Raw genomic sequence first — 15,560 nt, forward strand, 5'->3', positions numbered from 1 at the left:
ATGCTGTAAGCACTCTTGCTGTAATTTTGTGCCCATAATACACATATTGTGTTTACACTGCCACGCTTCAGAATTTTAGGATTGCCTATGAAATATAGTACCTTCTAGTTATATTTAAACATGCCATCAAAAATCCATGGCATTTATCTACCACAACGTTGCCTGTGCAAGTTCTCTGACTGGGATCTGAATTATTTTCATTGCTTAATTTTTTTCAGAAACCAATTTTCTAAGAACTCATAGAATTGTCCAATGTTTTGGAGGAATACAGGCAGAAACATTTATTTCTACACTCTCCAAAGAGGAAAACTGAAACATTTTACACGAGAAAATGTCACTGAATAGATATCAGTTGTTCCTTCTGAGGGAGAAAAATCCAGCAGTGTGAATTACTCAGCACTATAGCTGTTTTTTGCCTTTCATCTCACTGACAGCATCAGTGACAGAATGATAACCCAAAAAAGAGAGAGAGAGAGAGAGAGAGAGAGAGATAAAAGGACACAGATATACTGCAGCAACATAAAGTACACACAAGTTGAGTATTTATGTGCTGTGAGCATAGGATGCTCTGGACTGACACAATCAGGAAAAGGCAATGCATGAAGGGTTTTTCTCTTTCTTATTAATTGATTATTCTCTTTGCTACCAGAGGGAATTTAGGCCAATACCGCTGCTTTCCTAGCAGTTAGAGACATGATCTAAAGTAAAGGAGGGTGGGGGAGGGAAACACTGAAACAACTCAAAGATCTACCTCCCTTTGTTTTTCTTAAGCACTGCACATTACTGCTGGTTTAATAAGAATGTCTTAGGTGCTGCCTAACTGTGCGAAATCAACAAGAACATCTCACAGGGAAGACCCTCTTCTGCAGCTGCTAAATGCTGGCACCCTGCAAAAACATGTATAACATGTTCCACCTTCACAATGGTCCAGTGTATTAATGAATTATGCAGCAATCAAATGTAATTCAAATTTCTCTTATAATAAAAAGGTGTGTTAAACTGAGGACTCTCCTCCCTATAAAAATCCCTTTGGTCCTTCAAAGTGGCATTTTTAAAGATCTGAATGTTTCTCCCTTTCCCTGCCCTCCTCTCCTCTCTGAAGCATCCTAAGTAATGGCAGAAGATCCATATGTATTTTACAGCACAGGAAGTTTTACTGGGGGGGGATGGAGAGGGGGAGGAGCGGCAAAAATAGTTATCAACTTCACATCACGTATGAGCCCAGGCAGGCATCTGCTTCCTGGACACATTCATACCTGCAACATTCCCAAACTGCTGAGTGTACGTATGTACAGCTGCCTTCTCACAGCGATTCAAAGCTCCTGTCTTCTCCCATATTGCTGATGGCACAACAGCAGCAGTGACGATTAGCATGTTTGTGCAGTATTCCTGCACTGAGAAATGCAAGGGGGAAATACATATGTATTTTAAAATACACCTCTCCTTACATCACTAAGGAGGCCAAGAACAGAGGAGGCCCTTTTGCTGTATAAACAGGCTTGCTCAAAGCCTGCATCTGGCAGTGGATGGCAGACAGACTTTTTCTTTCTGTCACCATTTCTCTACCAAAGCAGCAAGAGAGATGTTGCCAGACCGCCTCTGTTTCTGCCTACAGCCAAAGACAAATCGCACAGAGGTGGGTAAAGAGCAGCTCGTCGAAGCAACTGATAGAAACCTGGCTCCTTTCTGAAATACTTCTCCTGCTTAAGAATACGCTGCATAGCAGAGTGCATATTTTGTGATGTATTCATTTTGCACCCTTTTGCTAGCTATTTTTAAATGAGTATCTAAGTAATCCGCACAATCCCTAAAATCTAGTATAACAATTATGTTTTACCTGGTGCATATTGTAAGTACCATTTTAAAGGTGGTTCTACCAGTTACAGTAAACAGTTTCTACAGAAATTGAAGGTACTAAATCACCATCACGAAAAATTCTTGTATTTGCAGTAAGGTTTCAAAACATTTGATGTAAAACCAGAGTTCAGTTTCTCAAATGCAAAATAGATACTGCTGGGCTTTACAGAAATTGTTCAACGGATGAACAGGGCTCTCCAGAGCACTTACAGGTGTTCTGAAAAATACTGGCGGGTCAGAGGGAGCCATATTTATTTTTAAACAGCTACTGGGTGCTGAAATTAGCCTCACTCAGTGTCTGGCATCAAAATGTACTCAGCAGCCTTCACTCTTCCAAAAATCTTTTGATATCTGAACTTTTCTGAAAATGTGCCCATGACTGTGGCCAACGGGCTCTTCCGAACATTTTGTCACAGCAGCTGCTTCCCTCTCCTCCGATCCTAGACGCTCAGTTGCAACCAAACGAGCAAAAAAATATACGTCCCCCTTCCTGGCATGCTTCTGTAGGACTGCTGCCTGCCAAACTCCTGGAGCAGTGAGTGAGGAGCAGGGCAGAAGACCCTCCCCGCAGCCCCAGCAGCCCCGGCCACCCTTGCCACCCTTGCACGTACAATGAAGTGCAGAGAGGGAAACACGCAGCAATAGGGAACCTGGGCAGCAATACCCCTCCTTTGCACAGCAAGGTGCAACCCAGCGACCCTTTCACTCCCAGTTCAGTCCATCTCGAGCACCAAGGTCAACGCAACAATGCTGGTTCTCTACTTAAAGCAGGTTTGACAGTACTAAGCGAGGCAGTGATAGCCATCCCTGAAGGTATGCCACAACCCTGCGTGGCAGCTAACTGAAGGGGAAATAATCTCTGGGACCTGGGAGACTGGGAGATGTTTTGCCCAGAAAACATTTTATGACCCTTCCTCTGAAAGGCCCGGTCCTCCCGTATCTTCCGCATGCAATTAAACAGTACTTACATGACAAAAGACACTGATTTCAAACATTTCCTTGCTTGATTAAGGCTTACTCATCAGACACAAATTTGTCCTAATTCAGTGATGGGACTCGGATAGATTAACTTACCTAACTTGCATATATACCTTGATGCAGATAAGTGGATTGTTTTGTTCTTATTAATATCAGCTATTATCTTTATTTCTGCTTTGACTCATATTCTGAATCTGAGTCAAGACTTAACTGCAGAGCACGGCTGACTGAGAAATTAGTCTTTACAATTTAATGGAACACGTATGTGTTTGCCTCAGTCTGCTAATGTATGCAGACTATTATCAGAGAGTAAAAAGAAAGCAGATTTCAAGCTTGCAATTGCTAGAGAGGATAAACCAAAGGAAACATGCATCTTCAGCTACTCAGTGGCTAAAGGATTGCTTTGTCCATTTCCACTTCTGCTTTCACATTGCAGAGGTTAAATAATTTGTTTCAGAATATTTAGGTGATCTCGGATTTAGTAAAATACTTTCGGGGTCTTTTTAAATTAAATGTAAACTTTGAACAAAATTTGACCTGACTGATAGGCAAATTTAAAGAGCTTCCATTATGCACAGCACATATTACATTCATGCAAATTTTATGCAATCTACAGTAATTTTATACCAGGCTTATACACTATCTTGTCCTAATAAAAAGGAGGTCCTCAAGGAAATTCTCCCATGTTGTATGCAAAAACAAAAAAACTCCTGCAAAGGCAGTGGGACATTTCACAGAAGACAACTGCAAGAAACAGATCTTGTAGCCATCATGCCAACAAACATCCAGAGAAAGAAACCCACAATTTGAGACAGTGACTAGATATTTGGAAATATTAAACAATAAATCTTGCTATTCTCAAACTTACAAAGAAGCTCATTAAAAACAACAAACTTGGGGTTTAGTACAATGAGGAAATGCTAGCTACCAAACCAGAAAGATTTTCTTGAATAGGCATCAAAAGTAAATTATATTTACTAGTAAAAAGAACTACCATGTATACATTTTTCATGGATACCATTTTGATATAAACATTAATGTACTAAATTTGCCAATAAAGTTTATTTGTCATATTTAAAAAGCTGAAAAGTTAGAAGACATGAAACATGCTTGCCTCAAAAGAGTAAAAAAAATCACCTGAAAAATCAGGTATCTCTCAAGAAAATAGGTGAGTTTGCATTAACATCAATAGCAAAGCAAATTAAAAAAGCAAAGCATAAAAAGGAAATTCTTACTTTAACTTCCACTGTCTTCCCACCTTGCTCGATATGCCTCTCAAGATATTCAGAAGACAGCAGGTCACTGGAAGAAGAAGAAAAAAGAACCATAAGCCTCGTGCATGTGTTCTTGCACTCCCTCTCAGCAAGCACTGATTAAACATTTACATTTGAAAAGGGCAAAACCTGCAGGATACTTTTCCTAAAATGTTCATAAAAATCACTGAAACAACCACCTCCAATGGAGTTACACAGTGCATGGGATATATTGATTTTTAATACCAGAAGGCAGAACAAGGAAAACTGAGGGGGGTTTCTTCATAGAAGGTTCAAAACCAGCCACTGATAATGATTTTAATTCAAGAGAGTTTTCTATTTGCTGCTAAAAGAGAACAGTAAGGAAGTTAGGTGAACTTTAAAAAAAGGGGGGGGGGGGGGGCAGAAAGATGAGAAACCAGTTGGAGGCACTCCTGCAGCAGACTATATCTGAGGGAAAATGGCAGCTGCCTCCAGCAGACTCCTAAGGACACAACAGCACAATAATGAAATGACCTTGTAATACCAATATGGTGAGCTCAGGATCATGCTAAATGGGTAGGCAAAGCCATCAGCCGCAGGAGCTGCACCACACCGTAGGCTCACGGCCAGTTCCACCCGGTGTAGGCACTAAGGCAGGTGGCAGGTGCCACGCTGTCCTCAGGCCCCAGGGCAGGCCTCCATCAAGGCCCGTCCCTCACACTCGCTCTACACGGGAGCCCAGCAGCTTTAGCAACGTCAGTGGAAAATGCTCTGGGCAACAGCAAACTCAGCCTCAAAAGTACACAAGGCTTTGCAACAAACACTGAAGAGAAAAAACAATTAGACCTAAGGCAAATGTATATAAGTTAAATGCACGCTGTATTTACCAAGACACTTCATGCTGAACCAGTCAGATCCTCTCCCTCGTAAACTACTTTCTAGGCAAGCAAATTACATCAGAAATTTCACTAAACATTTTCAAAGTTTACAAAATTTTAACCTAGATGAAATCTGTATAAACATTTGATATCGTCCCACCTAAGAGGTGATTAAACTGGAAAAGATGAAGAATTGGTAAAGAAAACATGACAACAGGCACACTGACTGACAGGGCAGGAGGCAACAAGCACAAACCTTTTCAGCAGAAGAGGCAAAATTTAATGTTTCTCCTTCAAACAGCAAAACACCTAGGCTAGGGGTGAACTGACCTGCTGTGCGAGGGGAAGGACAGCGGAGCGACGCCTAGGGCAGCAGCCACTCGGCTTTCCAGAGCTTCACCCTGGCTAAACAGGCAGCTGGGCCATGGACGTTTTTGCTCATGTAGGTGTTGGTGACTGCCCAGAGCAAGCCCTGAGCAGGACAAGGTTGGCAGTATGGGTCGTTCCATATCAGCCCTACAAACTTCCAGCTTGATATTTGCATTAATAACCCAGGCACAAAAACCAGGAGCGTTCTAATGAAATATGCTGATAACGCTAAGTTGGAAAGCATGAGGAATAAAGAAGAATATTGAAAAAACTCCCACAGGAAAGAGCTGGATGATCTTCAGGACTGGATATTAGAAACAGGATCAAATTCAATCGTACAAACAGCAAATTTATGCACTTAAGGGCTGGAGGGAATTTCTATTATGTTGTTTTGGAGGGCCTGGTTTATAAGGAAGAGAGACATGACTGCACTTGTTTCTGACAAAATGATTTGCCAGATCAATAGGGTGTCTTCCTGAAAAACACAACCGTCATCCCAGAATACATCAAAGAAGATGTATTTCCAGTCAAACTGAGGTAAGATTAATACTACTGTCCAAAGGAGACCTCTTTTCAAATACTGCAGACAGGTACTGGACAGCTTTGCTTAGAAAGTTTGATTAGCTGGAAGCACAGAGAGGCTCCTGAGATAACCACGGAATGGAAAGCTCCTGAAGTCTAGCAAAAAATTGAGTTGTGAGGGGATCTGAATGCACCAGGGTTTATACACCAGGATGTAAAGCTAGCTAATTAAGCTATAGAAAATGCTGGCACAACCTCAAATGTAGATGGACTGTCAATGACTAAATGGAAATTGGATGTTAAAAAAAAGACTTTGTATCTGAGTGGAAGCAACAGAGGCAACACAAAGAGGGATGCTAATAAATTTCTGAATGGCAGCATCCATGGGACAACTGTCCATGAAGGTGGGGTCCCCTCAGTCACAGTAAGTTCACAGTTGGGTGCTGCTGAAAGCAGGAGGTCTCAGTGCCCCCTCAGCAGCAAGCGTTGAACCTACCTTGTGTCAGCAGGAGCACTCATGAAAATACTCTCGGTGTCAGAACTAACACTTATCAAAATACTCTTGGTGTCAGTACTGGCACTCGTCAAAGTATACTTGGGAGGGTTCAACAAACCCATGTTTTTGCTGCATTAGGTAATTCAAGTCCTTTGTGCAGAGGTACGATGAGCCCCAGAACTGATGCAAGGGAGGGAAAGTGCCTGAGCAGCTGTAAATAAGGGAGGAAGAAAGGGCAAGCAACTCCTTCAGCCACTGCAGAACCAGCGTGACCAGCTGCCCCCGGATTCGCGCTCTAGGACCCCCTTAATTCTGGTCAGGCCCATATACCTATATTGATGCTTTGCACAGCAGCCTGCAAGTGACCCATTATTGAGGAGCACCTAAAAGAGATGCTGTTGTTTGAGTTACTGATTACAATCTTCTAATTCCTCTTAGAAGTGAATATTAAATATTTAGGATACTCATCCACCTGGGGGAAGCTCAAAGACTTCTATAAGGTCTCTATGCCTTTTCCAGATTTAGAAATTTAGACAGATGCTCTCTTAAAATGTATTTAGTTTAGTTTGTTGAAGTTAGATATATAGTTTCTCAGCATTCACTACACTTTCTTTCCAGCAAAAGTCTATGCTTCCACGGGTTTACTAAAGCCACCTCTATAGCTTAGGGCTCTACTTTTACTCTCAGCTGTTTCTGGGGGACTCAGCTAAACTAAGGTCGTCCTCCTTATCTGATGGCCACAAAGGGTTTTGTGCCAAGGAAGATGCAAGAGACTATAAAATGTAAAATATTAAAGTAAGTATACAGCACAAAGACAGAGATCAAACAGAATGACTTAACTCAGAGGCAGTTTACAGTTGTATTTGGAAGGATGACAAGGAGAAGCACAGGGTCTTCTCATGTGGGTTTGACAAAACTATTGCTTTTTAAAAGATACTTCTGTTAATGTTTTTATGTTCTGGAAGATCATATGTTATGTTCTCAAAGATCTGGAAATTGTGTCTGGCATTAGAAAACAAAGAAATTGATCATTCTCTGCCTTGTACAATGCAGGAACTAGGAGGTAACAGAAGAGGCCAGAAAGCTCAAAACCAATAAAAAGAGACCTTTTCTGGCACAGCCCCTGGTTAAAACATGGAACCTCTTGCCACAGGGACGCATGGATGCTGGAGGTCTGTGCTGGTTCAAGCTGGGAACGGACAAGTTAATGGACACAACTGAGGGCTGCCAAACACATAGAAATCATACCTGACTCAGAAAGTCTTGGAGTCCTGGAAAAGGACTCTGGGGAAGCCTCGTATGTACTTGTTCTGCTCTTCTGCTTCTCCCTCAGCATCTGCCTTGGGCCACTGGGACAGGACAGTTGGCCAAGCACCCCTCTGACCTGACCTGGACTGCTCTGCCTGCACCCTGGCAGAGCCCTGTTTCTCCTGGGGGTTATGCAGGGTCACCCGGCATCCAGCTCCAGGGTTGCCGGTGGTCAGTCAGCTGCTCTTCTCCCATGTGCCACCCCTCTGATGGACATAACAGGTTGTTCAAGTTGTGTTTACTTTCAAAGTAGGCCAAGAGGACGATTCCTAAACAGGTCCATCCATTTCATCCTCCTGCTCGGTCCCTACTTTCAGGACAAAAGGGCTGGAAATGGCTGGGGAGCCGCTGGCATTCCCCCACCTCTCAAGGTCTGTCGCAGGTGCCTCGGTTCCCAAAATGAGCCTGGCTGGAAGGGAAATACCATGGGGTCACCAGCCTGCACAGCTCCTGGGGACCGAGCCTGCAGCTTACAAACAGATGACAGGTCTGAAATTTAAAGAAATTTTTAAAGCCTACCCTAAGTAACATGGCAGGCAGGATATGTCCGGGAATATTTTATCAGTAGGCAAACCCACAAATGATGCCATGTTTTGCTTTATTATTATTATTATTATGACTCACTGCACAGAAAATATCATAAAAAACACAACACTTGCAGATCCAATAATGCAATCAGTGCTATTACAAACAGCTACAACCTAACAATTATATATAGTGTTGGAACCTTACGCCAAAAGATATGCTTCTCTCATGAAATCACCTCATAGGTGGAGTAATGTTTTGTCTTCAGTAACAGTGAGGCACATAACTGTAATTTTAATAAAAGCCATTACTTTAAAACAAACAAAAAGCTATAGTGAAATACTTGTGAAACACAATGAAAATTATTTAAGCAACACAAGACACTAAGCAACCAGCATTAAAATAATATGCATTTCAACATAAATCGTACAACCTTTTCCTACAGTAGAGATGAAATAGGAATAATTTAGCTTGCCTGCGAATCTATCCTAAAAGCCATCTTTGTCAGTTTAAGTAGTAGTTTTGGTATTAATTACAAAGAAAATCTGCATGTGAAAAAAAAACAGACTGTGAAAAAAAAAATCTTAGAAACACGAAGGATATAGAAAATGACAGTGAAAAAACCATCTACACTACAAAAGACAATATTGCAGAATGAGATTTTCAGAAACATTCGCTGAGGCATTGATACAAATTCTTTGAAAAGGCATGGCAAAAACCTGCATGTGTTAAGAACTAAAAATAAAACATTTCACAGGAAAGACGCACATGTGATCTGTGGCTTTTACAAGGGAAAAAAGAGTTATGCTAATAATAGCAATTCTGTTTTCAGAGGCCTGTTATTTTAAAAATGTACACAAATCAAGTAGTGTAGTTTTGTTTACAGCAGCATCATTTTTTGGAGCATTATCTTCAGTCACAGCCATATAAGTCCATCCCATACAGACCCAATAGCATAAGGGCCAGAATAAAAAAATAAGCAAGCTCCTCTCTGCTCTTCCAACTGTCCCAAACAGTCACAACAGTAGTAGACGGGAGGAGGCGGCTGGGGGAATTTTCTTACAGAACAGGACCCCAACTAAGGAAATTATCCTTATCCAAGATCATGCATGTATATGCACTTAAATTCTACCTTGAACTAACTGTAGCATTTGCATATGAGGTTTACCAAACCAAAGCCAGGATTAGGAACCCAGGAAAACAGATGAGCTTTGGAAATAGATGGGTTCCCCAGCAGAAAGATGCTGCTCCAGGAAGCAAAAAGAGGGAAAAAAATGAGGTGGCAAGAGAAAAGAGGACAGAACAGGCAAAGTGTTTAAAGAAACAGAAAGAAAAAACAGGAGATTATAAAGCACTGAATTGAAAGAAGAAAAAAGAGGCCATTAAAGATTTTTGAAAAGGGAACAGGTTTGCATTTGAATATGAAATGGATAACAAACTGGGAATTATCCCTGGAAATGAAATAGAAACTTTCATTTTCAAGAAGAGAAGGAAAAAGCCCATTGCCAGGTTCTGAACAAAAATTAACTCTCCAGATTGAAGAGACTGTAAAGATGGAATGCCTAAAAGTTATGGAATAAAAAGAGCAGAAATGATAGGGACTTCTTTAGAGGCCATAGGAAGAATTACAAACTTAATAAAGGGAGTTCATAATCATAGTACTAAAATGCATCTTTGTTGGCATAACAGTGTTATAAATGAGAGAAATGACTGGCTTCATGATATCCGATATCATTGCTGTGTCTCCCTGGACACTGGGAATTCTTTATCATTTCTTCTGTCTGTTCACTCTGATTTCTGTCTCCACAACTCCCTATTAGGTACACCTGAAATTTCAGACTAAATATGGTGCCAGACAAGGACGTCAAATGAGAGATCTGAGCTGAGATGTATTACTGAAAAGGAAGACAGAGTTTTAGCTGAAATCAGCAGACAGGCCTGAATGGGTCGAATGCCAGTAGGAAATTGTCAACAGACATATCGAGACATTCAAGAGAAAACAACAGGTTCAGGGAAATGATGGAGACACTGGTAAGCAAAAGATGCCATATCAACTGCAGAATTAATGCTAACCCACATTGCAGGAGCAAGCTATGAGAAGGGAGCCTCCTGCAACATCACGTTTGAGAGGGCTGCGGTAAAAGGAATGGGCACTGTTTGGGTACCAATCACATGAGAATGAGGAAATTTCCCATCAAGTGAAAGATTTCCCCCGATGGTGTACATCCTCTACCAAGTAACCTGGAAAGGTCTGAATTATAACTCAATTATATAAGGGGAAGTTACCCCCCTCAAAAGAAGGGAAAAGGGATGGAATCAGATTCATGTAGGAGATTGTTGTAGAAGATGGGAAACTACCAGCATGTTGCTTTGAGAAAAGGGCTGAAAGACTCTTTTTATTAACAGGAATAACAGATATGGAAGGAGTGACATGGGGAGGTAATTTTGTAGAACAGCCCATCTTGTATACCAGGGAAGAGAAGGCAGGTTGATTATTATCATGAAACAAGGACCAAGAAAGTGGAAAACTAGATGAGAAGGAAGGGAAGGGATGTTTCTATCTGCCAGTCAGTAGGAGTACAAGGGACAATTAGCATTACCTCGCATTACACCGTGGTCCTAAAACATTTCCAGTATCAGCCATGAGCTAACTAAAAAATAGAGCACGATAAACTCAAAAAAGCCACTTAGCTGGCAGATTTCTGTATCTGACTAGCTAGGACATTTTAATTCTCCTTTATCCTCATGCCTACCCAAACACCTTCTCTCTGCTCAGACATGATCTTTCCTTGCACTTCAGGGAGGATTAGCTATCTCCATACTCCATGAATCTATCTGCTTTAATAGCCACAGCTCTAAAACTTTCATCCCCTCCTTCCCCTCAAAAGAATTGCTGCATTTCTTTTTATGTGGATAGTTAATTTAATGACTGTATCTGTTAAGTTAGCCAAATGGACTAATCAATCAGAATTAGGTCGCTTCTCTTAGATACAGCAGCAGTTTTCACAGTGCCTACTCAGAGGAAGGAAAAAACAACCGAGAAAAACAGAGCCGGTTCTTGTCTGCACAAATTGAAGCTTCTCCCCTTTTTAAAATATTCTTACTGTGCTTTTCTGTTCTTGTTGCTGCTGATATGAAAGGGAGAAAGGAGAAAGTAATTTCTTAATGTTTCTACTCCTACTGACTATTTAAGACTTTCTCCAAAAAGAAATTAGGGACTTAGAATGGGTTGAGTCCTCAAGGGATTATACACAAGTGCTGAGTTGTACCTAATCTCAGTCCTTTCCTGGAGCTTAATTTCACATTGCAGTAACAGACAATGATACACAACTTGAATCTCTGATGAAGTTTCTTCCAAATACTAACATTTGCTCATTTTTTCCTCTCCAGGACTTCTCTCTTAGATCCCTAATGCCATCTGACTTGAAAATGCACTTAGTCCCTTTATCCCTTAATAGCTAATTTGCCTGCGGGACACGATAGTAACTGCCCTGCACCCCACTGCAGATGCCAAACTGCAGAGCAACTCTGCAGCCCTGCGCAGGGCCTTCACCTCTAGCATCAGAGATGAAGTCTTACAGCTCTGGCTTACAAACAGCATGTGTTTGGTTTACTGGATTGGCTCCATTTCTTGATGGGAAAAGGTTTAAGCAGGTTGAAGACATTCTTGCTTAGTTTCACTGAATTTCTATTATGCACATGGTTCCTATTACTAGCATAAAAAAGGAGAGAGGACACAACAAAAGCTGCAAGGAAAACCTGTAAAGCAACAGCGGTAGTTTCAACGCTCAGGCTGGTGTGGCCATATCCTGATGCTGGACGTGCCTTGTACACGTGAACTGTACCTGAAGTACATCCAGCTCTCACTGCCAGCAGGCATTTTGTGGTGCCACTGTCCATCTACAGTTACTACGCCACGGACTTTTTGGCCCATCCTTTTCAACTTTTGCAATTCAGTCTGATCTCCTCTATCTAAATGACCATATGGGCAATTTTATGAGAAATTACTGAAATTGTGGCACATAATGATGAACAGATACTGCTTGTATTTTCCAGGGAAAAAACTAAGAGTTTAAGTTCTGCAGCTAGGAAGAGAGACACTTACAAACTACTTGTTTATTGACTCATATCACTACACATTTGTTTTCACTGTTTTAATGAAATCTGAATATAGCTCCCTATCCCAACACAGTAAGAATAAGACAAACCTAAAGTAGCTCTGAAATCACAATTTCACATTCTATTTTTTACTGCAACTTAAATATAACCAAATTATTGTTAATATTTCCTGCATCAATATTAACATTTCTTAATACAAATATTGAAAATGGTAAATAACATCTGATATGATATATAATGAAAAATTTTTTTTTAAATAAAGCATTTTAAAACATTTTGTGGCACAAGTGCTGCAAAGGGCACAAATTCAATACAGCAGTTAATACATCCTGCTGGTGATGGAGGGAAGGTGATTACAGTCTTCTCTTTCAGACAACAGGGAGATTTAATCTACTGCCCTAACAAGGAAGCTGCAACTCCACACACAGAGATTCTTCCCAGTATCCATGGGGAGACACCGCTACTCAAGATGCAGTTTAATGATAAACTAGAGACTTCAACAAGCATAAAGAGTAGACGGCAGCTGTTTGCAGGACTCATGTCAGGCAGAAAGATGAAATAGGATTTTTATAGCTCTAAACTTCTGTTTTCACAGCCAGAGTTCAAAGCAGCCTGGGCAAGGTTCACTTACTCTACTCCTTACCTAGTTTTCCTTACAGTACTGACCCCGATGCGAGTGTCAATAAAACCTCACTTTTTCTGATGAATAATGTACAACAGTATATCTTCAGGCAATTACTTTTTTTTCCCCCTACAGAAATTTCAGGAGTCCTATTAAAATGAGCAGATATTTTTAGACCATGTTCATACCACTACTATAAAGCAGTTTCCTCAATGCCATTCTGTTCATACGCTTGTTACTTTAAAGTCAGGATAAACATAGCTAATTTTAGTATTTGAGAAGTTGGTAAATTAATAATAAAGGGAACCAGCAAGCACATGAGAGGCACAGGCTACACATTTTCCTGCACAAATCTACTAGTGTGGTCTAATCCTAGTTTTTAATATGCCTCTTCATACAGTCAAGCTGTTTTATACTATATGGAAAATTACTTCCCAATGTGATTTCAAGCACATTTCAACCCAACTCTTTGTTCATATTTGTGTATTGTCCACAAACACTATATTAAAAGAGAAAAACTGCAAAATTAAATGCTTAAGTGTTATAAAATATCAGCCATCTCAATGTGGCTCTGACATGACTTTATGCTATTAAATACAAGCACATACATTTTGCATAGGGCACCTGTATCATTTAGTGAATGGACATTACTAAATATTTTTATTTGGTAGCTTCCTTCAAGATTTGCCCTCAAATTTTAGTTACTGTATACATCATCTTGCCCTGGAGCAAATATACAAATTATTCCTGTACTCATGGGCATTTCCATGATGCTCTCTCGAAGTATTTGCAAAACACAAATACTAAGTCCTCTACATGCTGCCCCTCAGAAGAGTAGGTGTTAGCATTTTCATCAATACTAGAAAGCTGTAAAATATCTGTTTTGGGTGCCCAGTTTGAAACTTCATAGAGCCATATACTGTAGAAATACAATATCTTTTTCATCATAACACATTTCAGATGTGTCCTGCCCTGTTTTGCAGTGAGGACAACTCCGGAGCTCTTCGAGCTCTTCAGAGCTGATCCCAAGTGTCCTGCTCATGGGGTGCCTGAAGAACAATGAACAGGCACTAGAGCAAATAGTGAAGGCACCTCTTTGGGGGGTGCTTGTCCAGAGCCACACAGGAAAGCCCTGTCAAAGGGACCAGGCCTTACCACTTGCTTTGCACATACGCACTTCCCAATCGAGTAACGGGTAAACTGGGACTGTCCAGCAAACCACCTCATTGCCAGCATAGCCTTGCTTCACTCCCAGACTACCTTACTTTGGCAACAAATAATAGCATCTGATTACACAATAAAAAAACTTAAGCTGCATAAAATAGGAATACAAAGGGGGCAAATTATGCTCTGCCCCAGCTCCTGCCTGTTTCATCATCTCCTTCCAAACTCCCCATTGCTGTACCCACCTCCTCTGTCCTCAGGTCCTCTCTCCCTGGCCACATTCATACTCCTCCTCTATTCCCCAGCCCATCACCTCTTCTTACCAACAAGCATTTCCATGCTGCTGCTTCCTGGTTCTGCATGATGCCAAGAAAGACCAGCTAAGGAGTCAGTATCTCTTCAAGGTTACATTTACAGTTTGGCACTAACACTGAACACATCCATCCTAAAATATGCATCCTTAATGACAGCAAAGCTTTCCCCTGCTGTGCTGTCATTTCTTTTATAAGCACTTAGGACAATCACTCCCTTACGCTCATGGTTACCTGCTGTTAGAACTTGCATTTTATCCTGAAACCTGAAATGTTGCTCATGCCCCAAGAATTTTTTATGTAGTAATCACCAAGAATAATCATTTCTTCTAAACGGTGTGCATTTTTGTATAATTAAAGAGTAGTAGCATGTATGGATTGAAAAATTATGGAAAAGTTTGGTTTTATTGTTAATCTAATGAATGCATCAACTGTTCAAGTACCTGAGATGTTTCAGAAACGAGATCAGAAAAAACGGTTACCACTACTTTTATTTTTATTCACAAAACATGTGAACTTTAGAAAAGGGTATACCTGAAAATAGCTTTAATTCAAAAGATAGTAAACCTTAAATCTGGGAAGTAATTCGTTTCTAGACACTATTCTGATGGAGACAATCTGCTAGAATTTCAAAAAGATAGAAATGGGCTTGAAACTACAAAGACATTGAAAAAAGCCTGTTATTGGTAGAGGGGCTAAGGAATAATGAGTCATGATGTGAAAAATATCTACAATGGCAGGCAAATTAAAGAGCAAGAAACTGAATTTACAGGTACCTGCTGTAGCACTGTAATCTCTCTCTTTTGATAAAGAAGGTCCTTTTTAATAGCACAGAACATTGTGTGGATCGGAAGTCAAAGGTCTCACACTGCATTTGTGGGTGAGCCAGGGTTTTAGTCTGAAACTATGCAAACAAATCCAAATGAACAGTTAAGGGAGACAAGGAAAGGAGTCTCTTGAAGAAGCAGTCTGCATTACCAGGAAAATATCACAGAATATCCACACATGACAAATGACACAAAGCTTTGTGAAATAAAATTCGTGGCTCATCTTAAAAATGAATGAAGAGTGGGAAGACAAGAGGCCCTTAACCACTGAATCCTCAGGAGCCAGATTCCGAGACAACACTAATCACTTAACCACAGTCCAAGGAATTATCACAGCTCCCCAAACTTA

At 40.7% G+C, this 15,560-nt stretch overlaps 1 protein-coding gene across 1 annotated transcript in view; it reads right to left on the reverse strand.

Moving 5' to 3' along the window:
- ADAM22 (ADAM metallopeptidase domain 22) overlaps positions 1 to 15,560 on the reverse strand; it is a 135,211-nt gene that overhangs the window by 68,658 nt on the left and 50,993 nt on the right. Inside the window, exon 4 of the mRNA XM_050890839.1 lies at positions 4,071 to 4,137. Within this exon, the coding sequence (XP_050746796.1) occupies positions 4,071 to 4,137 (67 nt within the window). The remainder of the gene's footprint in view (positions 1 to 4,070; positions 4,138 to 15,560) is intronic.

The sequence above is a fragment of the Gymnogyps californianus genome, chromosome 2 (genome assembly GCF_018139145.2).
Source record: "Gymnogyps californianus isolate 813 chromosome 2, ASM1813914v2, whole genome shotgun sequence".
Taxonomy (NCBI): Eukaryota; Metazoa; Chordata; class Aves; order Accipitriformes; family Cathartidae; genus Gymnogyps; species Gymnogyps californianus.